At 43.8% G+C, this 26876-nt stretch overlaps 1 protein-coding gene across 5 annotated transcripts in view; it reads right to left on the reverse strand.

Moving 5' to 3' along the window:
* DACH1 (dachshund family transcription factor 1) overlaps positions 1 to 26876 on the reverse strand; it is a 743295-nt gene that overhangs the window by 427666 nt on the left and 288753 nt on the right. For all 5 annotated transcript variants that reach the window (XR_003941906.1, XR_003941905.1, XR_003941904.1 and 2 more), the window contains exon 2: positions 21665 to 21780. Coding sequence is in view for 1 of the 5 variants with exons in the window: in XM_030200621.1 (XP_030056481.1) it covers positions 21665 to 21780 (116 nt within the window). In the remaining 4 variants the exon portion in view is untranslated. The remainder of the gene's footprint in view (positions 1 to 21664; positions 21781 to 26876) is intronic.

Consider the following 26876-nt stretch of genomic DNA (forward strand, 5'->3'; position numbering starts at 1 on the left):
CCTCTCCTCTACCTGCTCACCCTCCAATTTCTGCGCCTCTGCTCTTCCTCTCTCAGATCATCACCTGATCATCTTCACACTTCATCACACCCCCCTCAGTCCCGCCCAACACTAACCACTACTTTCAGGAACCTCCAGGCTGTCGACCCTCCCACCTTATCCTCTAGTATCTCTAATCTCCTCCCGTCGATCATGTCCTCCGAGTCTATCGACAAGACTGTCTCTACTTACAATGCCACTCTCTCCTCTGCTCTGGACACCCTTGCACCATCCATCTCCCGTCCCACAAGGCGTACTAATCCCCAGCCCTGGCTGACCCCTTACATCCGATACCTTCGCTCCTGCGCCCGATCTGCTGAACACCTCTGGAGGAAATCTCGCACCCATAGCAACTTCATTCATTACAAGTTCATGCTATCCTCCTTCCAGTCCTCCCTATTCCTTGCCAAACAAGACTATTACACCCAATTGACTAATTCTCTCGGCTCCAACCCGCGTCGTCTCTACGCCACCCTTAACTCCCTCCTCAAAGTGCCCTCTGCTCCCATCCCGCCCTCACTCTCTCCTCAATCACTGGCTGACTACTTCCGTGACAAGGTACAGAAGATAAACCTCGAATTCACTACCAAGCCACCTCTTCCTCTTCACCCTTTAACCCACTCCCTCAACCAACCAACCCAGGCCTCCTTCTCCTCTTTTCCTGATATCACCGAGGAGGAAACCGCCCACCTTCTTTCCTCCTTGAAATGCACCACCTGTTCCTCTGATCCCGTCCCCACTAACTTACTAAACACCATCTCTCCTACTGTCACCCCCCATCTGTCATATCCTCAACCTCTCTATCTCCACTGCAACTGTCCCTGACTCCTTCAAGCATGCTGTAGTCACACCACTTCTCAAAAAAACCATCACTAGACGTTACCTGCCCTTCCAACTACCGCCCCATCTCCCACCTACCCTTCCTCTTCAAGATACTTGAACATGCCATTCACAGCCGCTGCCTTGATTTTCTCTCCTCTCATGCCATCCTCGATCCGCTTCAATCTGGTTTTCACCCTCTACACTCAACAGAAACGGCACTCACTAAAGTCTGTAATGACCTGTTCCTTGCCAAATCCAAAGGTCACTACTCCATCCTCCTCCTCCTCGACCTATCCGCTGCTTTTGACACTGTCAATCATAATTTACTTCTTGCTACACTATCCTCATTTGGGTTCCAGGGCTCTGTACTCTCCTGGTTCTCCTCTTATCTCTCCCACTGTACCTTCAGAGTACATTCTCATGGATCTTCCTCCACACCCATCCCACTCTCTGTTGGAGTTCCTCAGGGATCTGTCCTTGGACCCCTTCTTTTTTCAATCTACACCTCTTTCCTGGGCTCGCTGATCTCATCTCATGGTTTCCAATATCATCTTTATGTTGACGACACCCAGTTTTATCTCTCCACACCAGACATCACTGCGGAAACCCAGGCCAAAGTATCGGCCTGCTTATCCGACATTGCTGCCTGGATGTCCAACCGCCACCTGAAACTGAACATGGCCAAGACCGAGCTCATTGTCTTTCCATCCAAACCCACTTCTCCTCTCCCTCAACTCTCTATTTCAGTCTCATCTGCCCGCAACCTCGGAGTCATCTTTGACTCCTCCCTCTCCTTCTCTGCCCATAACCAGCAGACAGCCAAGACCTGTCGCTTCTTTCTCTATAACATCAGCAAAATTTGACCTTTCCTCTCTGAGCAGACCACCCGAACTCTCATCCACTCTCTCATTACCTCTCGCCTTGACTACTGCAACCTACTCCTCATTGGCCTCCTACTTAACCATCTATCCCCCCTTCAATCCGTTCAGAACTCTGCTGCACATCTTATCTTCCGCCTAGACCGAAATGCTCATATCACCCCTCTCCTCAAGTCACTTCACTGGCTTCCGATCAGGTACTGCATACAGTTCAAGCTTCTCCTACTAACCTACAAATGCACTCAATCTGCAGCCCCTCACTACCTCTCTACCCTCATCTCCCCTTACGCTCCTACCCGTAACCTCCGCTCACAGGACAAATCCCTCCTCTCAGTACCCTTCTCCACCACCGCCAACTCCAGACTCTGCCCTTTCTGCCCCGCCTCACCCTATGCTTGGAATAAACTCCCTGAGCCCAAACACCAAGCCCCCTCCCTACCCATCTTCAAATCCTTGCTCAAAGCCCACCTCTTCAATGTCGCTTTTGGCACCTAACCATTGTACCTCTATCCAGGAAATCTAGACTGCCTCAATCTTGATTGACTGCACTTTTTGTCCTTTGTATTGTAAGCTCCTTTGAGCAGGGACTGTCCTTCTTTGTTAATTGTACAGCACTGTGCAACCCTGGTAGCGCTTTAGAAATGTTAAATAGTAGTAGTAGTAGTAGAAGTTTACCTCCCTTGCGTGCCTCGATCTTACATTTACCCAGTCAATACCGGGGTAATTGAAATCACCCATTATTATTGTGTTGCCCAGTTTGTTTGCATCCCTAATTTCCTTTAACATTTCTGCATCTGTCTGTTCATCATGGCCAAGCGGATGGTTGTATACTCCTATCACTATCCTTTTCCCCTTTACACATGGAAGTTCAATCCACAGTGATTCCGAGAAGTGCTTTGTTTCCTGCAGAATTTTCAATCTATTTGATTCAAGGCTCTCGTTAATATACAACTAGCCATTGAGCCCGTTAAAACGGGCTACTATTGGAATGAGAGTTTTCCAAGGCCCTCCCCCCCCCCCGAGGTCTCCTCTGCCCCCTCCCCCCCCCCGAGGTCACCGCTACCGGTATCCCCCCCCCAGAGTCGCCGCCGCCACCCCTCCACCTGGCTGGGCCCTCTGATCGCAATTAATTCAACTTACATCTCGGCAGCACGCAGATCAGCTGAGCTCCCGTTGGCCTGGCCTTCCTTCTCTGCCTGTGTCCCGCCCTCGTATGACGTACCATCGGCGAGGGCGGGACACAGGCAGGGAAGGAAGGCCGACCAGAGCTCAGCTGATCTGCGTGCTGCCGTGATGTAAGTTGAATTAATTGGGATCAGAGGGCCTGGGCCGGGTGGAGGGGTGGCGGCGGCGACTCGGGGGGGGGGGGGGTTGCCGGTGGTGGCGACCTCGGGGAGGGGGAGCGCAGTTTCCCTCTCTGTCCCGCCCCCGTCATCACGTATTGACGCGGGGGCGGGACAGAGAGGGAAGTCTCTACTGCGCATTTGCGAGTGAGTTCGGTCACTCGCCGTTTATACGTTTGATGCTACCCATTCACCAATTCGATCCACTTTGCCACTATGATATAATTTGTACCCCAGTATGACAGTGTCCCACTGGTTATCCTCCTTCCACCAGGTCTCAGAGATGCCTATTATATCTATTTTTTCATTTAGTGCAATATATTCTAACTCTCCCATCTTATTTCTTAGGCTCCTGGCATTTGCATATAGACATTTCAAAGTATGTTTGTTGTACCTATTTACATCATGCTTAGTACTTGACAGTATTAATTTGCAATCTTTTGTCTGATTTTTATTTTTATTTAAGGACACCTGATCTACTACGGTCTCTTTTGCAACCTCACTATCTTCCCTGTTTTGGTGATATCTTTGAAAGATACCTTATGCCGAACCATGTGCTTTTGAGCAACTGTCGGCCTTCCCCCCATTTCTAGTTTAAAAGTTGCTCTATCTCCTTTTTAAATGCTGATGCAAGCAGCCTGGTCTCACCATGGTTAAGGTGAAGCCCATCCTTTCGGAACAGGCTCCACTTTCCCCAGAATGTTGCCCAGTTCCTATCAAATCTAAAACCCTCCTCCCTGCACCATCATCTCATCCACGCCTTGAGACTCCAGAGCTCTACCTGTCTCTTGGGCCCTGCGCGTGGAACAGGTAGCATTTCAGAAAATGCTACTCTAGAGGATCTGGATTTCAGCTTTCTAGCTAAGATTCTAAATTTGGCTCCCAGAACATCTCTCCCACATTTTCTTATGACATTGGTACCCACATGTACCAAGACAGTGGGCTCCTCCCCAGCACTATCTAAAATCCTATCTAGATCTGCCACCTTTGCACCAGGCAGGCAAGTCACCAGGTGATCCTCATGTCCACCAGCCACCCAGCTATCTATATGCCTAATGATTGAATCACCAACTACAACAGCTGTCCTAACCTTTCCCTGCCGGTCAGCACTTGGAGACATATCCTCGGTGCGAGAGAATAGTACATCCCCTGGTGGGCAGGTCCTGGCTACAGGAGTACTTCCTACTTCACCAGGGTGATGCTCTCCTTCTAGGAGACCTCCCTCCTCCAAGGTAGCACAGGTGCTACCAGACTGGAGGTGGGACTTCTGTACAACATCCCTGTAGGTCTCCTCTATGTACCTCTCTGTCTCCCTCAGCTCCACCAAGTCTGCTACTCTAGCCTCAAGAGAACGGACACGTTCTCTGAGAGCTAGGAGCTCTTTGCATCGGGCACACACATATGACATCTCACCAACTGGGAGATAATCATACATGTGACACTCAATGCAAAAGACTGGATAGCACCCCTCTCGCTGCTGGACTGCTGACTCCACTTAGTGTTTTTGAGTTTTTCAATAATTTAAAATTTGCTACAGTTATTAAGGATATTAGCCTAATATAAAAGTGTCTTTTGGTTTACATAGTATATTGTCTGATTTCTTTAGTGTTTCCTTCTTAGATGGCAATGAAATGTATTTAAAACTCTGTAAGAGCACTCTTTGCTTGCTACCCTAATTACAATAACTGACTATAAATGAAGAGTTGTCCTAGGGGTGGGAAGACTAAACTAGATCCTGCGGTGCATGCTAGATTCTATCTGTTAATGCTGTGGGTACAATGTTTTTAAAACTAAGTGGAAAAGACTATGGAGATTAGTTGATAAAATTTGCTTTTTTATATTTTTATTTTGCCTAACACTAACCTACAATTCCTCCTTTAAACCCCAATCTTTAAGTTCCCAATGCAAAAAGCAAAATAGCGTTCACTTACCAGAGAAATGCCCTCTTCTCTCAGAACTTCTCAGATCTGTTGGTGCTTTGTTAAAAATGCCCATAACTGCAGCTTGAGAATCTGAAGGTGGACAAAGATATGCGGCTGAATGGGATACATCCCAGGATACCGAGGGAACCTCTTAAAGATTTACTTTAGTTCTTTAGAGACGGGAGAGGATCCGCGGAATTGAAGACGAACAGATGTGGTCCCTCTTCACAAAAGTGGAGACAGAAGTGGGAAACTACAGACCGGTAAGTCCCATGTCAGTGGTAGGAAAAATAATGGAGTTGCTGCTGAAAGAAGGCTAATTAACTTACTAGAAGCCAACGGGTTACAGGATCTGAGGCAACATGGCTTTACCAAAGGAAAGTCCTGCCAAACAAATCTTATTGACTTCTTTGACTGGGTGACCAAAGGACTGGATGAGGGACGTGCGCTAGATGTAATCTACTTGGATTTCATCAAAGCCTTTGATACGGTCTCCCACAGAAGACTCGTGAATAAGCTGAGAGAGCTGAACTTAGGACCAAAAGTGATGAACTGGATACAGTGGCGTTCCTAGGGGGGCGGACACCTGGGGCGGCACCCCCCCCCCCGCTGCAGCGTGGACCCCCCCCCCCCCCCCGGCGAAAGACACCCCCCACCCGTGAAAGAGCCCCCCCGGGGTGCATGCCGCTGGGGGGGGGGGTGCCGCAGCGCACACCTGCTGTGAGTTTACTAACTTTGCTCGTTTGCTGCAGCTCCCTCTGCCCCGGAACAGGAAGTAACCTGTTCCGGGGCAGAGGGAGCTGCAACGAATGAGAGAAGTTATGGAACTCTCGAAGCAGGTGCGCGCCACCGCACCCCCCCCCAGCGGCGTGCACCCAGGGCGAACCGCCCCCACTGCCCCCCCCCCCCCTTGGTACGCCACTGACTGGATAGGAAACGTGTTGACCGACAGGTGGCGGTAAACTGAATCTGCTCGGAGGAAAAGAAGGTGAGCAGTGGAGTTCCTTAGGGGTCGATGCTGGGGCTGATTCCATTTAATATATTTGTGAGAGATATTGCTGAAGAGTTGGAAGGAAAGGTTTGCCTTTTTGTGGATGACACGAAGATAGCCAATAGAGTGGAAACCCTGGAGGGAGTAGAAACAATGAGAAAGGATCTCCAAATGGTAGAAGAATGGTCGAGGGTTTGGAAGTTAAAATTTAATTCTTCTAAGCTTGACTTAGGAAAGATACCTTGGGGTGATGGTGTCCGAAGATCTGAAGGTGAAGAAACTATGCAACAAGGCGGCAGCCATGGCCAGAAGGATGCTAGGCTGCATAAAGAGGAGTATAACCAGAAGAAGAAAGGAGGTGTTGATGCCCATCTACAAGTCATTGGTGAGGCCCCGCTTGGAGTACTGTGTTCAGTTTTGGAGGCCACATCTTGCTAAAGATGTAAAAAGACTGGAAGCAGTGCAAAGAAAAGCTACAAAAACGGTTTGGGATTTGTGTTGCAAACCATACGAAGAGAGACTTGCTGACCTGAACATGTATACCTTGCAGGAAAGGAGAAACATGGGTACCATGATACAGATGTTCAAATATTTGAAAGGTATTAATCCGCAAACAAACCTTTTCCGGAGATGGGAAGGTGGTAGAACTAGACAGGAATTGAGGTTGAAGGGGGGCAGACTCGGGAGTAATGTCAGGAAGTATTTTTTCATGGAATGCCCTCCCGCATGAGGTGGTGGAGATGAAAACAGAAATGGAATTCAAATGTACGTGGGATAGACACAAAGGAATCCAGTTTAGAAGGAATGGATCCACAGAATCTTAGCAGCGATTGGCTGGCAACACCAGTAATCAAACGGACTCAATATGCAGCAACAGGACATTCTCCTTCAGAGATAAAAAAAAAAAAAGTAAAATGCTGAAAGCAATTGAATACAAAAAATAAATAAAACCTGTTTGTGAAAACTTTTTTTTTAAAAAAAGGTGCCAAAATAAGCTCTATGTCTGCAATACGTCAATGTGACTATACTCAGAAAGAAAAAGGTAACGCATCTTCCTATGTAGTTGCCTAAGATAAAACTCTACAGTGGGGACTTCATATAATGATTCATCGTTAGAAGCGCTAAAAACAAATGCTCATCTGTTATATGCGGTAATTGTGTAAAAAAATATGGCTAACGTAAAACGTCTTTGATTTTTAGAGTTCAACATCGATTGTATCCTCAGTTTAATTAGAAGGAAGACAATCGAGCTACTCAGAGTTCCACTGCTATCTTAATGGTGTCTCCACAGTGTGTATTGAAGAAATTATATATAATAATAAAAATATATATTTTAATAAAAACGTGCTATATATTATATGAATTGCTTATTAAAATGGCGTCAGAATTAAATTTCCATCATTAGGGTGTATCGTAAAAAAATATATAAATGAATAAATGTGAAACAAACATATTGCTAAAATTAAATGCTTGTCGGCACTGCTATCAAGTTAAAGTTCTGAAAGTGATGATTACCCATTTAAAAGGCATACCATACATGAGTACTAAAAACAGCATCATTTGTTTTGTGATTGAAATTGGTCATTGACTTTTTAGAAAAACGATTACTTTATTGGATATAAAGAACGCCCAAACGAGATCTATTTTAATGAAAATACGGGGGTATTGCATGTGATGGTAATCGAAACTGCGGAAAAATAAAGGGATGAGATTTACCCATGCACATTACAAAGTCATCAATCAGTGCATTCAAAGCAAAGACAGTCCCCTAGTTCAATAAATCAAGCAGAAGTAACACTGGTTTGTTCAATATAAATGCGAAATGTCCAGATCACGTTGATGATGATGTCTGCTCATACATACATAGAAAATTATCATGAGGCGACAAGAAATATTTTCAATACGTCCAATAAAAACACTCTATTTAAAGCAAATTAATCTTAAAGGTTTCTGATGTGATTAGGTATTCAAAATACCAGATATTGTTTTACTTCCATTTGCCATATTGAGTAGCATTGTTAATTATTCATGAATGCAGATGATGACGTATATCCATATAGCATACTGATTTAATTAGGACACATCCATGCTGTGATAATAATAAAAAAATGAAAAAAATGGTAGTAGTTGCATTAGGATATTACAATACTGAATTTATAAACATTTCCAATGATAATGTGTTATAGCAATTTGTTGCAAGAGAAGAAAAAACATACACCTGCCAAAAGCAGCTTGCCTATATCAAACTGTTGACATACAAGTGCTAAGATGAGCTAGCAACTCATGGCTTGAAAAGACAAAACATACATCAGACAACATGTGGCTTGTTCTGTATCATCGGTTAACATACCAGTGCTGAGATGAACTTGACATTATTTAAATGTTCTTGTGCATGCAAACCACATTTTGATTTTATAAACATTAGAACATAAGAGTAGCCATACTGGGTCAGACCAATGGTCCATCTATAGCCCAGTATCCTGTTTCCCAAAAAGTGGCCAAGCCAGGTCACAAGTACCTGGCAGAAACCCAAATTTGGCAACACTCCATACTACAAATCCCAGGGCAAGCAGTTGCTGCCCCCTGTCTGTCTCAAAAGTAGCCTATGGACTTTTCCATGTAACTTCCTCAAGTGTCCCCTAGTCTTTGTATTTTGGAACGAGTAAAAAAAAATCGATTTACTTCTACTCATTTTACACCACTCAGGATTTTGTAGACCTCAATCATATCTCCCCTCATCAAGCTGTTTTCCAAGCTGAAGAGCCCTAACCTCTTTAGCCTTTCCTCATATGAGAGGAGTTCCATCCCCTTTATCATTTTAGTCACTGTTCTTTGAACCTTTTCTAATTCTGCTATATCTTTTTTTAGATACAGCAACCAGAACTGAATGCAATACTCAAGGTGCGGACGCACCATGGAGCGATACAGAGGCATTAAGATAGTATTTTTGGTCTTATTCACCATCCCTTTCCTAATAATTCCTAGCATTTTGTTTACTTTTCTGGCCAACACTGCACACTGAGCAGAAGATTTCAGCGTATTATCTACAATGAAACCCAGATCATTTTCTTGAGCGATGACCCCCAAGGTGGACCCTAGCATCAGGTAACTATAATTTGGATTATTCTTTCCAATGTGCATCACCTTGCATGTGTCCACATTCAACTTCATCTGCCATTTGGATGCCCAGTCTTCCAATTTCCTAAGGTCTTCCTGCAATATTTCACATTCCGCATGTATTTTAAAACCTTGAATAGTTTTGTGTCATCTGCCAATTTAATCACTCACTTGTCATTCTGATTTCCATATTATTTATAAATATGTTAAATAGTACCGGTCCCAGTACAGATCATTGCAGCACTTCACTGTTCACCCTCCTCCATTGAGAGAAATGACCATTTAACCTTACCCTCTGTTTTCTGTCCAATAACCAATTCCTAATCCACACCAGAACCTTGCCTCCTATCCCGTTGCTCTTTAATTTTCTCAGGAGTTTCTCATGAGGAACTCTATCAAAAGCTTTCTGAAAATCTACGTACACTGCATGAACCGACTCCTCGTTATCCACATGTTTATTCATGCTTCAAATAAATGAAGCAAATTGGTGAGGCAAGACTTCCCTCGGCTGAACCCATGCTGACTGTCCCATTAAACCATGTTTGTCTATGTGTTCTGCAATTTTGTTTTTATAATAGTTTCTACTATTTTGCCTGGCACCAATATCAGGATTACCAGTCTATTTTTTTATTTTATTTTTTGTTACATTTGTACCCCGCGCTTTCCCTCTCATGGCAGGATCAATGTGGCTTACATGGGGCAATTGAGGGTTAAGTGACTTGCCCAGAGTCACAAGGAGCTGCCTGTGCCTGAAGTGGGAATCAAACTCAGTTCCTCAGTTCCCCAGGACCAAAGTTCACCACCCTAACCACTAGGCCACTCCTCCACTCCATATAATCTCCCGTATCACCCCTAGAACCCTTTTTAAAAATTGACGACAGATTGGCCACCCTCCAATCTCCAGGTACTATGGACGATTTTGACAGGCTACATATTGATATCCTTGATATCAAAAAAATAATAATAGTAATGTACATCAAACATAATGAGCAAACCTTATTTGTTGTGTAAACAGTGGCATTCCTAGGGGGGCGGACACCTGGGGCGGCGCCCCGCCCCCCGGGTGCAGCCCCCCCCCCCCCCGATGCAGCGCGGACCCCCCCCCCCGGCAAAAGACACCCCCCTGGGTGCATGCCGCTGGGGAGGGGGGGGGGCCGCAGCGCTCGCCTGCTGCGAGTTTACTAACTTTGCTCATTTGCTGCAGCTCCCTCTGCCCCGGAACAGGAAGTAACCTGTTCCGAGGCAGAGGGAGCTGCAGCGAATGAGAGAAGTTAGCGAACTCTCTCTCGCAGCAGGCGCGCACCGCGGCACCCCCCCCCAGCGGCGTGCACCCGGGGCAGACCGCCCCCACCGCCCCCCTTGGTACGCCACTGTGTGTAAACTAAGATATCAATGAGATATGCCAATACATTTAAACAAAATGAAACAAAAACATTTATGTTAGTCAAAAAAAAACTTGAAACTACATTAAAAAAGGTAATGATCATGCCAAGGAAAATGGAATGAAACTGCCTGTTGTTTATCAAACACCATGTGATGACTATGAGGCATATTTTCAAAGCACTTTGGGAGGCTAAGTTCCATAGGTTTCTATGGAACTTTGGAAGGCTAAGTGCTTTGAAAATGAGCCTCTATGTATGACTGCAAAGAAGGTACAATGTTATACGATTGACTGCAAATTGACTAAAAAGCAGATAGATGTATTTCATTATTGAGACCGGCTGTGGAGACAGTATACATCTCGAAAATACATCTCTGTTCCTTCTGTAACAATGAATCCACATCCTTGCACGCCATGAGATTAAAAAAAAAGTCCCAAGTGCAAAACACATAAAATGAAGCCATTGGAATTTAAGAGGAGCCAGCAATCTTAGTAGACTGGCCACACAGACATCACAGAAGAGCAATGGGCACCCTATGAGGCACTGATATGGACTTCATATAAAAGCTCCCATGTACACACATCTCACAGTTATCCCCTTATCTTATTTGCTGAACCCTTCAAAATCCATCCAAAACCCATAGCCCCAAACTGTACACCACTACAATAACCATTACGGGTGAAGGGGGTCATCTATATGTGGGTATAGTAGGGTTTTAGTGGAATGGCAGACTGGATGGGCCATTTGGCTTTTATCTGCAGTCATGTTTCTATGTTTCATAACTATTTTATTTATGTAATTGTAATTTATTTCTGTACTAGAAAGGGAAGACTGAGTTCCCTTATATGGATTCCGAACGATATTCAGCTGGGACCCGCATAAAGAACTGGTAGCCAGGGAATGCCTTGATAGCCCAAGTATTCAATGCTGGTGCCTGGACATGGCTTAACATTGAATATCCAGGTCTAATTTATCCAGCAATGGTGAGCACTTAAAAAAAATGCTGACCTCCACAAGGCTGAATATTGGTCAGTTACCCCCGGATTCTATATAGTGAGCTTAGAAATCTGTGCTGAAATCCAAGCATATTCTGTAACAAACACAACTTAATTGGCTTAACAAGCCAAACAGCATTGTTAACAGCACTTAAAAAGCAATAATGAGCACTAATTGACAATTATTAGAATTTACGTGCACAACTCCCTAAGCGTATTCTGGAACGCACTGCACCTAAATGTTAATGCATGCAGGCAAAAAGGGGCATGGTTATGGATAGGGAAATGGGCGTTTCGAGGGAATTTCAAAATGTCTTGCATTGTTATAGAATATGGCCCTCTGCCATCTAAATCCACGTACCGGGATTTATGCCATGTTTTTGTTGGTGTAAATGGAGGTGCGTAGTTTTAAGTGCTAGCATATCAACTAAGCGTATTTTATATTCTGTGCCTAAATCTAGGAGCCACTTATAGAATACATCTAGGTGGAAATGTTTTCCACGTGGATTTCCTAGGTGCCATATATAGAATCTGGCCCTTAGTGTTTAAATTGCATTACAACAGTGCTTTTCGAGATAGCCAGAATAAATATGCATGAGATAGATTTACATACAATCAAGGTAGTGCATACAAATTTTTATCTCATGCATATTCTGAAAATCTGACTGACTGGCTGTGTCCTGAAGACTGGGTTGAGAACCCTATGTTAGAAAATATTTATCTAGCAACAACAGAGTAAACTGCACAAAAAGAGAAATGAAAGGGGAAAATATGTACATCTAAACTCGCAAGGCACTCCAAAGCCAGAACATTTTAAAACAAACAAAGCCTACTAGCAAAATTTGAAAGATGTAATAGCATATAGTACACGAAGAACAATTCTATAACTATGCACACGCACTTATATCCACCATATGTAAGTAAGTACCAAGCTAATTGGAATTTATCCATGTATTGCACTATACATTGTTCTCTAAAATAGCATATAAGTGCATGAGAGCATAACAAGAGAACAAACATATGGGTGGTACATGGGTAGACACTGGTGTCTCCCCCACAAACACATGCAACTTAAGAATAATTTCCAGTATCATTTGTAGGATTTCTGTTTTGTTTTTATAAATTTTTGTTGCAGGGCAATTTTGTTAATTAAGTTTGGGCTGAACCTGCAGCCCAAACAAAAGTAAGTTACAGCCATGTCTGTAGTATCAGTGGCGTTCCTAGGGGGGGGGGGGGGGGGCGGTAGGTGCGGTCCACCCCGGGTGCATGCCACTGGGGGGGTGCCACGTGCGCCTGTCCTCCGTTGTTCCATGCTTCTTCTCTGCCCCGGAACAGGTTACTTCCTGTTCCGGGGCAGAGAAGAAGCATGGAACAACGGAGGACAGGCGCGCGCGCAGCATCCCCCCCCCCCCCCAGCGGCTTGCACCCGGGGGGTTCCTTCGCGGGGGTGTCCTTTCGCTGGGGGGGGTCCGTGCTGCATCCGGGGGGGGATAATCGGCAATTCGCCCCGGGTGTCAGCCCCCCTAGGAACGCCACTGTGTAGTATTAAGATGTACTCACTTTTGCCTGCCATTGATTTGGACTGAGTGAGTGCACCTAGCATTGTGCACACAACTTTGGGCTTAAGCCAATATTCTATCCCCATCTTGGTGCCTAACATGTGGCACAAATTATATAATTGCTCCCTTAGACTGTAGGTCTTCATCGAGTTCTTCTCCTTATAACTTTAACATTGTTCAGCCACTATCTTTTTGATGGATTGTACTATCTCATATGCAAGGCTGGCCCTGAGGGGGGGGGGGATTAAAAGGTCCAGGTCAAATTAGCCAGAACAAGACCCCCACCAACACACACACACAACCATTTTAACCATTTATGGGACCCTGGGAAAACAATTTTGTGAATAAGCCCTCTTATTTTTCCCAGATTGACTCTGGCCCATACATATAATAGAGAAACTTTATACTATTATAAGTTCTATGTTAAAGAAATGTATTACATTCCTGCATATATAAGTACAAAGATAACTATCAGCACATAAACATTTCCAGGTAACAGCTTTACCAATTATTGATAAAATAATTTTTACAATTTGCTGTAAAATTCTTAACTTGCTTTGAATGGGATTACATATTTCATAAGATTTTCAAAGACTGAAGATCAGGGTTAGCCAGATGGTCTAAAACTGATCTATAACAAACCCAACCCAGTATACCTACCACCCAAAAATCCCTATCCACCATTCTTTCCCTCCTTTCTTAAGGCTGCACCAAGCAATATTTATTTTTAATTCCTCTCCCCCTAAAACCTTAACAACTGCTCTCCCTTCCCTTCCAACTCTAGCAAGCACTCTCTCCCTTCCTTCCTTCCTTTCCGGAACCCAAGCAGGCATACCCTCCCTTCCCTCATTCCATCTGACTAAGCAATCTTATGCATGGGTAAGGCTGCCAACTGGATCCAGATTCGCAGAACAGGGTTGATCCAGTCCTAGGTTTACCTCAGTTCATGCTGGGACTTGTAGTCTTGCTTTTCTTAGGGAATGCAATAGGGAAATAAGAACTACAAGTCCCTAAATGCAATGGAATAAACCCAGGACTAGATCAACCCTGTCCAGTGAATCTGGATCCAATTGGCAGCCTTATCCATGGGGCATCTTGTTTCTGATGACGATTCCATGCCCTTCCTCCATACTACTGCATGGCTGATGATGGCGCTCTAGCCTTCATCTATTCACCACCTTTTCCTTCAGCCTTTATAAACCACATAAGTCACCCAAACTCCCTTCTCCTAATTCATTCCCCTATGGATAGCCCTCCTCACACAGATACCTTTCTTCCATTTAAAGGGAAAATGTCCTGCTTGTGTCCCCAAACCTGCTTTCGTTCACCTTTGTAATTCTTTATTTCTCTTTAATAGATTAAAAGGGTGCAAGAAAGCAGGGAAGGGCCCACAGTTTCTTCTAAATAAAAGGAAATCCTCCTTGTGAGATACTGTTAGTCAACATCTCCTTGATAAATAAAACCCAATGAATGTAAGATGCAGGTCTCCTACCTCTGAAAGTGCTAGCTCCAGTTATGCTTCTCATCAGGAACCTGCAGAAGTGAACCTTATTTCCAATTTTCCCTGAATATCTAAGTGTATTTATTTTCTGTCCTACCCCTTATTGATATAAGCCATCAACTGAATCTCCCTGGACACCAGACACAGCTTGCCCATTATCAGTGTCACAATTAGCAACTGCATTTGTGACATCATCACACACATCCATGGCATATGGCATTTCATATGCTTCATGAGGTTCTGGTTAATGCCTCTACTGCCAAGAATGGTGACAACTTTAGAGTAAAGTAATTTTGCGGGATTTTGCAGCAGCATTTTCAAATCACAGTAGTATACTATCTATTTATGAGGATTTCCAAGATGATGTAGCTAGTATTGATGTGCAAGCAAAAACATTGCATTTTCTTTAGTTTCCTACATCATTTTCAGGTTTTTTGTTGTTTTGCTTTGATTATGATTCATTTCATTTTGTTTTTATAATTTTTTTGTTTTTACGGCAATTTTGTTAATTAAGAGCTGGCTATGACCCAAACAAAAAAAAAAAAAGCCCACTCATGAAAATCACCAGCCTTCCTGGTCAGAACCCAAATTCCAATCTGTTAGGACCACCTGTGAGAGGGTCTATGTAATAAGGCCTTGGAGGGATCCCCATCCACAGCTTCTGCCAGAGATGTTGTCACGATTCACAGGGCTGAGGTTATCAAGTCAAACTGGTACTTAAGTTATTCCTTCCTTTACAAATGGTGTTATCCTCCTCCTCTAGGGGAGAGGTCCCCCTGCCAGGGGAGGCCTCATCCCAAAAAGATAGCTCAAGGTCATCATCCATCAACCTCCACAAGTTCTCTAGTGAGGATACAGGCTGGCACAGGGCCCAAAAAAATTCTGAGCCATCACTCTGCTTCCTAGGCCTCTTTAAACTGTGAACCGGGGCCCCAAAACACAGAGACCCCCCAAGGATGCAGAAGGATAGCCTGAGTCATTGAGTTGACCCCTGCCAAAACCTACTGCAACAGTCAGAATTGACCTGAAGTCACTGTAGTCCCAATGGCCCATAACCTCTCCTGACATTGGAGTTTTTACCAAAGGGAAATTAACCCCGTCCAGCCCATCTAGCACATACCTATCACAACCTTCCCCTCTTCCATTCAAGCCAAAGATGGGAAGTTCATGTCTGGCACTGGAGCACTAAGAGGAATTATAGCATTGCTACTATATTCCTCCAAAGCGACTGCTGGATTTTAACATGTTTATAAATGATCTGGATATGGGAATAACTAGTGAGGTAATTAAATTTGCTGATGACACAAAGTTATTCAAAGTTGTTAAATTGCAAGAGGATTGTGAAAAATGCAAGAGGACCTTAAAAGACTGGGAGACTGGGCATCCAAATGACAGATAACGTTTAATGTAGGCAAGTGCAAAGTGATGCATGTGGGAAAAAGGAACCTGAACTATAGCTATGTGATGCAAGGTTCCATATTAGAAGTCACTGACTAGGAAAAGGATCTAGGTGTCATCATTGATGATACATTGAAATCCTCTGCTCAGTGTGCAGCAGCGGTGAAGAAAACAAATAGATTTTTAGGTATTAGGAAAGGAATGGCAAAAATGAGGATGCTATAATGCCTTTGTATCGCTCCATGGTGTGACCACACCTCAAATACTGTGGTGCGATTCTGGTCACCACATCTTTAAAAAAGTAATAGAGGAATTAGAAAAGGTACAGAGAAAGATGATGAAAATGATAAAGATGATGGGATGACTTCCCAATCAGGAAACGCTGAAGTGGCTAGGGCTCTTCAGCTTGGAGAAAAGACAGCTGAGGGGAAATACAATAGAGGTATATAAAATAATGAGTGGAGTAAAACAGGTAGACGTGAATCCCTTGTTTACTCTTTCCAAAAATACTAGGACTAGGGGGCATGCAATCAAGCTACAAAGTAGTAAATTTAAAACAAATCGGAGAAAATATTTCTTCACTCAACATATAATTAAACTCTGGAATTCATTGCCAGATAATGTGGTAAAAGCAGTTAGCTTAGCGGGGTTTAAAACAGGTTTGGATATCTTCCTAAAAGAAAAATTCATAAGCCATTATTAAAATGGACTTGGGAAAATCTACTACTTATTTCTAGCATAAGCAGCATAAAATGTATTGTACTGTTTTGGTATTTTGCCAGGTACTTGTTACCTGGTGTTCTGACCTGGTTTTACAGCCTGCCTCACTAACACAGCACTAACACAGACTACTCAATAATTACTGTGGATTCTTTTCGATTCATATTAGATAAATGAGACTTTTATTAGAAGTTCACTTTAAGTGGAGAGTGTATGATACACAATGATTAAGATATATACACAATGATTAAGCTATATAGCTGAAGAGAAACAATAATAGAAAATAAACTATCATTACATCACTGCTTATTAATTACTATATCCAAGCAAGGCTAGGAGTCTCTTGACAAGGAGAATAAAAAAAGACAATATACATAAATCACTGGTCCCACATCATCCAGGTTTTCTACATCAGATGAGAGAAGCCCCTTTTTCAGCTAAACCAGAGTCTCGTGACCAGGAGCGGTCTTTCTATGTGATACGTCTACCCATAGACAAGCTTCCGGCTTCACTGTTCAGAGTTCCCCTTTTTATTAGGCTTAGAACTCATTTTCAGAGTTAAGGAAAATTACACAATGCTTGAGAATTTCTCTTTTAAACAAGCCATACAAAATAAGCTTGAATGTGGTCACATGTTTCTCTGTCCAGGTGGCCAGCCTGAACTCAAAACATGCTCCACCTCCCCTTCACATACCAAATTAATTAGAGTCATGTCTTATCTTCTTCCACATTCCAAATCATTTTCACACAAACAGAATTATCACTTTAATGAGAGAGTACTCTGTCGGTCACTCAGAGTTGAAAAGCAATCTTTAAAATCCTTTACACCTGGATTGGCCACTGTTGGAAACTGGAGTTGATGGACCTTTGGTCTATCCCAGTATGGCTACGCTTAGGTTCTTATGGACTTACTCTGAGATAAGACAACAGTTTCCCCATTGTATACAGGGCAAAGAGAGCCAGCATTACTGCTCTTTCACTGAATCCCACAGGCCCCATATCTCCTACCCCCAAGACAGCTGTCATGGATCAGAAGCCCCCCCCCCCCCCAAATGCACAATCCCAAGATTAATCCTGCCAAATTGTCCATGCTGTTGCTTTCTCCCCTGCCAGTGCCTGCCCTTATTGGCAGCCTTGTACAATTGTCTGCTCTTTCCGCTGTAGCAATAGCTTCTTCTTTTCTATCCCTAGCAAACAGCTACCAAAATAAAGCTGGTCAGCTAAATTATGTATTTTTTTTTTGTTACATTTGTACCCCACGCTTTCCCACTCATGGCAGGCTCAATGTGGCTTACATGGGGCAATGTAGGGTTATGTGACTTGCCCAGAGTCACAAGGAGCTGCCTGTGCCTGAAGTGGGAATCGAACTCAGTTCCTCAGTTCCCCAGGACCAAAGTCCACCACCCTAACCACTAGGCCACTCCTCCACTCCACTTTTTGTTCTTCAGAGGTAAAATGGTGGAGAGGAAGAACCTTCGTACCCTCCCCTTCCTCCGCTGGTGCAGGCCCTGCAGGGAGTGCTGCCAGTCCACCCCGGAGGGTCAAATCCCTCCAAGCTCTACGAGGGTAATGCTAAAAAAAACGGACACAGGCTGTAGACTGCACTCTGGGGAATTAGGCCTAGCAAAATAAACCTGCTCCACAAGACCAACATATACCATCTCCTGAAGGGTTCCAGAATACACCAGTTATTACTGATGATGTCACTGGAAAAGAACAACCATCTTAAGTGAAGCAGATCAAAGTGAAAGCATTTTCGAGGTTTTAGCAAGGGTCCTAAGTTTTGATTATTTTGTGGAGGCATGATCACTATGGGGATCCAGAGGCATGCCCTTGGAGAGATTGGAAGCGCGTAGCCACCAACGAAGACTCCCTCAGACCAGGGTTGGATAAGGGTAACTTCCTTAGCAGGGGATCCATTTGAGGTGACCAGTGCAAAAGGAGCGACTTCTGAAGAGGCCTCATCTGCGCCCTCGCCCAGGGTACTGCCTCTATCATCATCGCCATAGACACTAGCAGTTGAAAGCAAACTTTTGCACACGGATCCGAGGACTGCAACAACCATCACTGCAACTTGAGGATCCAAGGCAGGGGAAGAAAAACTCGACTGTCTGGTGTTGAAGCATATCTCTAGATAATCCAATGACTGGGATGGCTGTAGACGACTCTTCTGTGAGTTGATCACCCAGCCCAGAGACTGTAGAAAACTGACTGCACGGTCTGTCATCTGAACACTCTGTTGATAGGACTTCTCTCTGATCAGTCAGTCATCCAGATAAGAATGAACTAGAATCCCTTCTATTCTGAGCACCACTGCTACCACCAGCATGACCTTGGTAAATGTGTGAGAGGCTGTCGCCAGACCAAAAGCAGCGCCCAAAACTGATAATGCCTGCCAAGCATTGCAAAGTGCAGGAAACGCTGATGTGCCGCACGAACAGGAATATGAAAATAGGCTTCTGTGAGATCTAGCACTATGAGAAACTCTCCAGGTCAAACGGCTACGATGACCGACTGCAGAGTCTCCATATGAAAGGAGGGTACTCTGAGAGCACGATGGCAGCTTTGAGATCCAGAATCAGTCGGAAAGAACCCTCTTCCTTGGGAACGATTAAATAAATAGAATACCGACCCTGCCTGAGCTCTGCAGAGGGAACGGGACAAATAGCCTGAAGGTCGAGCAGTCTTTGAAGGGTCTGACAGAACACTAGCTTCTTGAGGCGAGAACTGCAGGGAGACTCTAGGAAAGCATCAGAGAGGACGTGCGAAAACGTACCTGTCTCGAACAATATCCAGAACCCACTGATCGGAGGTAATTTGGGCCCACCTCTGATAAAAGTGTGTCAGATGAGCTGCCACCGGATCAGAGGCTGGGCCCTAAAAACCTCATTGGGTAGAACGAGCAGCAGCTGGGAAAGAGGAACCTATTTCTCTACCTCCTCACCTATTTCCTCAAAAGGACTATGTTCTCTGAAAAAAAAATGGGACCGCTGCGCCGGAACTAATCTCCCTAACCTAAAATGTCTGAAATCTCGACCCCCAGCTACAGATCAAGAAGCCACCGTGACCAGACACTCTAGACCAATCCTCAGGCAAACGAGGAATCTTGGTATCTCTCAAACTATGGACCAACTCATCCAACTCCTCGCCAAACAAAAGAGATCCATTAAAAGGAAACCTACTGAGCTTAGACTTAAGAGGCTGCATCGGCTGACCAGTCCCGCAACCAAAGCAACCGCCTGGCCGCTACACTCAAAGCCATAGACAGACTAGGCCTGAAGCAAATCATATAAAGTGTCCGCTAAAAAGGCTGTCCCCATTTCTAACTTAGCAACCTTGGCATCTATAGCTGACAAGTCATCCGTAGATCTATCCAGGACCTTTTCAGACCAGCGAAAACATGCTCTAGCTACCAAGGAACTACAAATAGCTGCTTGGACTGCCACCGCCGAGACATCAAAATTACTTTTTAGCAAGGACTCTATACGCCAGTCCTGCATATCTTTGAGGGCCATACCGCCATCTACTGGAACTATATTCCATTTGGTAACCGCAGAAACCACCGCATCTACCACCGGAGGCTTCAGAAGATCCTTATCCGAGTCCGGTACTGGATATAGATGAATCATAGACTTAGCGGAACGAAAAGCGGAATCTGGGGCATCCCAATATGCCTGAATAATGTCCCTGATATCCTGCTGCATAGGAAAGGTTTTCCCCAGGTCTCTGAATACCTTTCATCAGGAGGTCAACCTTCCTTCCCTCAACAGCCAGGGACAGACAGCGCAGCGGCGGAGCTTCTCGGCCATAACAAGGGATAGAACACCAGCGTGGTCCTACACAAGTAATTTATTTATTTTTTGCATTGCCTCTGCAACTAAAATGGCCCATTTAAAGAGAGGAGGAGGCTAGCCACTAATGAAAAAGAAACAGAGCTGCTTTGATGGTCTGCCCAGAGAACAGCTAATTGAGGAAATAAATATATATTTATTTTTTTATTTTTTTTGTGGCTGCCTCTCCCTGCCTAACCAGCTCTTCCCCTGAAGAGACTGTGGCACTCACAGTATCAACCAATAACTCTGCTGATTCTAGGGAGAAGAAGGTAGGAGGGACCCAGCCTTCTGATTTTGGCACCCCCAAGGCTTTAAGGGACCCCCACGGGCCTCAGCCTCTAACCACAGGATAAATCCCTGGATGCACATAGAAATTAACTCAGAGGAGCAACATTAACCTTCACAGCACAAAACTCTACTAAACTAGAAATAAAGAAAAGTAAAAAGAAGAAAATAGAATGAGACTGAAGGGCTCACCACCCTTCCACTTGCTGGAGACTGAGAATACTGGGTCTGGCTCTAGCTGGCAGAGGTTCTTATTGGCTCTCACTAGAGTCAGAGTTCTCAGTCTCCACCTGCTGGAAGGCGTGCACAACCCATCAGTCATATTCTGGGCTGGTCCAGAGGGACGCTAAGGAAGTAGCAACTATTTACTACATTTGTTACATATGCAAATAATGTTTACAGACTACACAAAGCACGATATAACACTAACAACTTCACCATGTCACAAAATTGTACTTTTTAATATAAATATGTAAGTGATATCTAATTAAAATATGAAACATTAACACTGATTATTATAACGCAGAGTGGGCACTGGCTGTAAACATTTATTGAATCTAGCTTCTATTACAGAAGTAAGGAATGAGGAAAGAATGAAAGAACAAAAGAGTGGGGAAAAAATGAAAGAACTTAAAATCTAAAATAGTCAAACCGGAAGCTTTTCTAGTGTATGAAAATATACCTGGCGGCAGGCATTACTAGGTAATTGCTATCTTTACCCTTGGCATATAGTTACATATTCATTTCTACAGGTTTTCAGGACATCAAGAACATGATAATACCCACTCCTTCAGGCATTATTACTTAATTACAACTTTAAGTGGCAGGCACAGGTATAATAGTAATATCTGGCAACAAAAGTTCACAATTGAATCTTACCTGTTGGAGGAATCATTCCAGGAGACATTAGGCCTGGGACTGTATGTGGCATGATATGAGAATTCTCTGCAGAGGTGACACTTTGTGTTCTTTTAGGAGGTCTTCCAGGTCTAGAACTGGAAAAAATACAAAAAATAATTGTATGTGTATTTTCTTTTTACAATTATACTCTTTTATACATCATTTCAAAGTTGTTTTAAGTAGTAAGTAGCATGGACTGTAAATAAATTTGTTTCAAGGACGGTTGCTTTTGCAGTTAGATGTAATAGACTTCCATCACTAATTAGATTACATGCTGAATTCATTTTCTTCATTGAAGATCAGTCGCTCTTGATGCATAATTCATAGCTTGCACCTCGTTACCTGCTTCTTCATATTAATATCTATACACAGTTTGAATTGCCTCGTTTGCATATGCTAAAGTTCTACATGCAGCCTTCAGCATGAAAATTATGCACTAACTTGTAATAATTATTACACTCAGCCTGCTATTGATTTATGAGACTTTTAAAAACCAAATATGTGTAGTACTTGTAATGAATGATATTTTAAGGTTCTTCAGGAAATTAAAAGGCAATGGCTGCCTAAGGAAATGTTCTGCTTGTTTGATTTAATACTACAGTTAGCTGGGAGGTGGAATGAAAGAGTGATTCAGACCTATAGCACATTTTCGATGATATGTTTTATTACTTCACACTGCTAGCCTGATATCTCGATGATAAATGGCATTACAGATCTAATGTGTGAAAAGGTCTTGCAATTTCTTTACTTTTTGTCATTTAAAAGATGTCAAGTTTTCATTTAACCCATATTCTACATAAGAAAATACCTATGCTAGTTTTCTTATGTTTAACAACATGAAAATACTATAATCATTAGCAAATTACCTTGGTTTAGTAGGATATTTTTTAGAGGAGAGCATAATAAAATCCACATGAATGAAATCCTGTAATAAATACAAAGTAACTGCCCCTTTTACTAAACCTCGCTAGCATTCCCAGCTTTGAATGGGATCTGTTGGCATTGTTGCTTGGGAATTGCTAGCACGGTTTGGTAAAAGGACCCCTGAGGGCCTCTTTTACCAAACTGCGCTAGCGATTCCCGTGCGGAAATGCCGGCGAAGCCCAATCAAAGTGAATGGGCTTTGTTGTTTACTTGTTTCTAAACTTAGTTCTGAAGTACTATTATTACTAATGTTAATATTAATTACCTGGATCTACTACTTGACAGAAATTAAAGTATGCTTTTTATCCTTTTGAACTCATCCCTCTTTGAACCATTATACATTCTTCCTTACTCACAATACATTACCCCAATTTACACCATCTCCCTGTTCCCTACCTCTACCACCTTCCTCCCTTATCCTTTTTATTGTCCACCTCTTTATATACTATGTTTAGATGTTTTATTCATTTTGCTTTATCTTGTAAATTTGCTATATTATGTAAGCCGCATTGAGCCTGCTGACAAGTGGGAAAGCGCGGGTTATAAATGTTATAATACAATACAATTAATCTTCAAAAGGAAGGAGGTGGCGTACAAATTCACATGAAACAAAATGCACAATCTGTCTCACTTATTAACATCTGTGTGATGATAGCATATGCCAAGCTTAAGTACTACTGTAATATCCCACAAGTCCCTTATGCAGTGGAACAAAACGCTGGCCACCATCGGACAGTTGCGGTAGCTTTGAGCATTTGGGCTATTACTTAAGAAAGCTAAGTACAATGTTCTTTGCCTTTGAAAAAGTTTTTGAAAGTTTAAGTGCTTTTAAGAAGAATAAACTAAAATCACAGGAGGATTTTTATGCCTATGATAGTACTGCGGCTGGGTTTTTTTGTTTGTTTGTTTTTTACCACAAGAGTTAAAGCGGATCTTGGCTCATTGAGGCTTTTTCCTCCTAGCGTTTCTTCACTGGTAGAGTATTTAAAGTTAGATTTATTTAATGATATGTCACTATCATTGCATACATGTTAATAGGACAGATATTGTGCATTTTAAAGTACTTTAATATTAAACAGGTCTAATATCTATTCATAAAAATTAAGGTAGTCAGTCTTGCTTCGCTAAGAATGCCCATAAAACCTGAAGCTACCAGAGTCTGGTATCCCCTTTCAGTTTCACTTTCAGGGGAGAGGGAGGGGGACAGCAACCACTGAGGGGTTAAGAATGTGTCATACCTTAATTCTTCCAGTGGTCAGATGCTCAATCAGGGCACATTTTTGTACTATGGACATGACTGAAACTACTGGTGTAGCCACGGAGGGGGGTCACCCAAACTGGATTCAGGTCCCCCAAGGTTTGCTGGTTTGACAATCGGGGGTCCCCAAGCCCAGTCAGCAGAAGCCTTCCTTCAGCGCTATTTTTCAATAAAGCCAAGCATGCATGCCTTGGGGGGAAGCAGGGCAGGCGGTGTGGCAGCGAACAGGACTAGAGGAAGGCTTCTGCTGGCAGGGCTTGGGGACTCCTGCTAGCCCAGGTATGTGGGGTTGTGGTGAGGGGCAGGGCAAAATGTGCCCCCTCCCCACTTTGGGCTCAGGACCTCCCCCCGCAAAAAAAAAAAAATTGAGGTCTGGCTACGCACCTGACTGAAACAGGTCTAACTTAGGACATCCTTCTTTTTAGGATTGGATGTTTCTTCCCGTTTGAAAAGCATTGTTGGATATCCTGATTTTGAGCCCTTCTAGTCCTGCCCAAAACATGCTTGTGACATCCCCTTTGCTATTTGGTCATACTGCAACATTAGACGTCCCTTTTCTACAAAATCAGGATTTGGACATTTCAAGCTTGGACGTACATTTGGGCATTTTGAGACGTCTACATGCTTCGAAAATAAGCTCCAAAGTATTTTTCAGATAATGTATGATTACAAATACAGAATTTGTTATCTGAAAATGTGGTCAAATCTGATAGCGTAGTCTAGTTTACAAAAATTATTTGACCATGTTTCTGGAAGACTAGTCCAACAATTTATGCCCAAGCAGACTTGGTGATTGTAACAAGAAAAGGAGTCTGACCTATTGAACTTCTCCTCACTCACAAATTAAATATTGCTATGGACACTTTCAAGCAGATTTATAAAATAAGACAAATTGTTCATTTAGCGGTAAAATTCTATAAACGACGTTGAAAAATCAGTGCAGAGTGCTATTCTATAAACAGAAATCCGAGTTGGGGGCCATTTATAGAATAGCACTTAGAGCCGATTCCCAAACTCAAAAGTCAAGCATTGGTATTTACACCAGCTAAAACCTGATGTAAATGCCAGTACCCAACTCTCAGCATTTGGGCACAGCAATGGCACTACTCTATAACAATGCACACTATTTTATTGGAATGTCCCTGCCCCAGCCCTGTCCATGCCCCCTGTGAGTTATGTGCTAAGTGTCCAGTGTTATAGAATAGCGCACAGGAAGATGTGAGCACAAATTCTAATTACTGCCAATTAACTGCAAACTGGAGTATTGTGTTCAGTTTTGGAGGCCGTATCTTGTGAAGGATGTAAAAAAAAATTTCAAGCGATGCAAAGGAAAGCAACAAATATGGTATGGGAGTTGCGTTACAAGACGTATGAGGAGAGACTTGCGGACCTGAACACGTATACCCTGGAGGAAAGGAGAAACAGGGGTGATACGATACAGACATTCAAATATTTGAAAGGTATCAATCCGCAAATGAACGTTTTCCGGAGATGGGAAGGTGGTAGAACGAGAGGACATGAAATGAGATTGAAGGGGGGCAGACTCAAGAAAAATGTCAGGAAGTATTTTTTCACGTAGAGAGTGGTGGATACTTGGAATGCCCTCCCGCGGGAGGTGGTGGAGATGAAAATGGTAACAGAATTCAAAAATGTGTGGGATAAACATAAAGGAATCCTGTTCAGAAGCAATGGATCCACAGAAGCTTAGCGGAGATTGGGTGGCAGAGCCGGTGGGGGGAGGCGTGGCTAGTGCTGGGCAGACATCTACGGTCTGTGCCCTGAAAATGGCAGATAATGGCAGATACAAATCAAAGTCAGGTATACACATAAAGCAGCACATGAGTTTATCTTGTTGGGCAGACTGGATGGACTGTACAGGTCTTTCTCTGCCGTCATCTACTATATTACTATCCAGCTTATTTTCGAAGGAGATCATCGGCCATCTTCTGACACAAATCGGGAGATGGCCAGCGATCTCCTGAACCTGGCCTAATCGGTATAATCGAAAGCTGATTTTGGCCGGCGCCAACTGCTTTCCGTCGTGGAACCAGCCAAACGTCAAGAGGGCATGTCGGTAGGGTAGCGAAGGCGGGACGGGGACGTGCTCATGAGATGGCCGGCTTCGCTCGATAATGGAAAAAAGAAAGCCGGCCCTGACGAGCATTTCACCGGCTTCACTTGGTCCCTTTTTTTTCAGGACCAAGCTTTAAAAAGGTGCCCCAGCTGACCAAATGACCACCGGAGGGAATCGGGGTCATGACCTCCCCTTCCTCCCCCAGTGGTCACCAACCCCCTCCCACCCCAAAAATAAAAAATATTTTTTGCCAGCCTCTATGCCAGCCTGAAATGTCATACCCAGCTCCCTGACAGCAGTTTGCAGGTCCCTGGAGCAGTATTTAGTGGGTGCAGTGCATTTCAGGCAGGTGGACCCAGGCCCATACCCCCCTACCTGTTACACTTGTGGTGGTAAAATGTTAAGCCCTCCAAACCCCCCCCAAAACCCACTGTACCCACATGTAGGTGCCCCCCTTCATCCCTAAGGGTTATGGTAGTGGTGTACAGTTGTGGGGAGTGGGTTTTGGGGGGTATTTGAAGCGCTCAGCATCCAAGATAAGGGAGCTATGCACCTGGGATCTATATTTGAAGTCCACTGCAGTGCCCCCTAGGGTGCCCGGTTGGTGTCCTGGCATGTCAGGGGGACCAGTGCACTACAAATGCTGGCTCCTCCCACGACCAAATGCCTTGGATTTGGCCGGGTTTGAGATCGCCGGGATTAGTTTCCATTACCGGTGAAAAATGATACCGGCCATCTCAAACCCAGCCATCTCTGACATTTGGCCGGCCCAATCGTATTATCAAAACGAAAGATGGCTGGCCATCTTTTTTCGATAATACGGTTGGAGACTGCTCTTTGCGGCGCCAGCCATATAGATGGCCGGTGCCGTTCGATTATGCCCCTCTATGTTACTAACTGATTGTTAACAGCAATTTTATTGCAAGTTAATGGCT

The sequence above is a fragment of the Microcaecilia unicolor genome, chromosome 4 (assembly GCF_901765095.1).
Source record: "Microcaecilia unicolor chromosome 4, aMicUni1.1, whole genome shotgun sequence".
In the NCBI taxonomy this organism is placed as follows: Eukaryota; Metazoa; Chordata; class Amphibia; order Gymnophiona; family Siphonopidae; genus Microcaecilia; species Microcaecilia unicolor.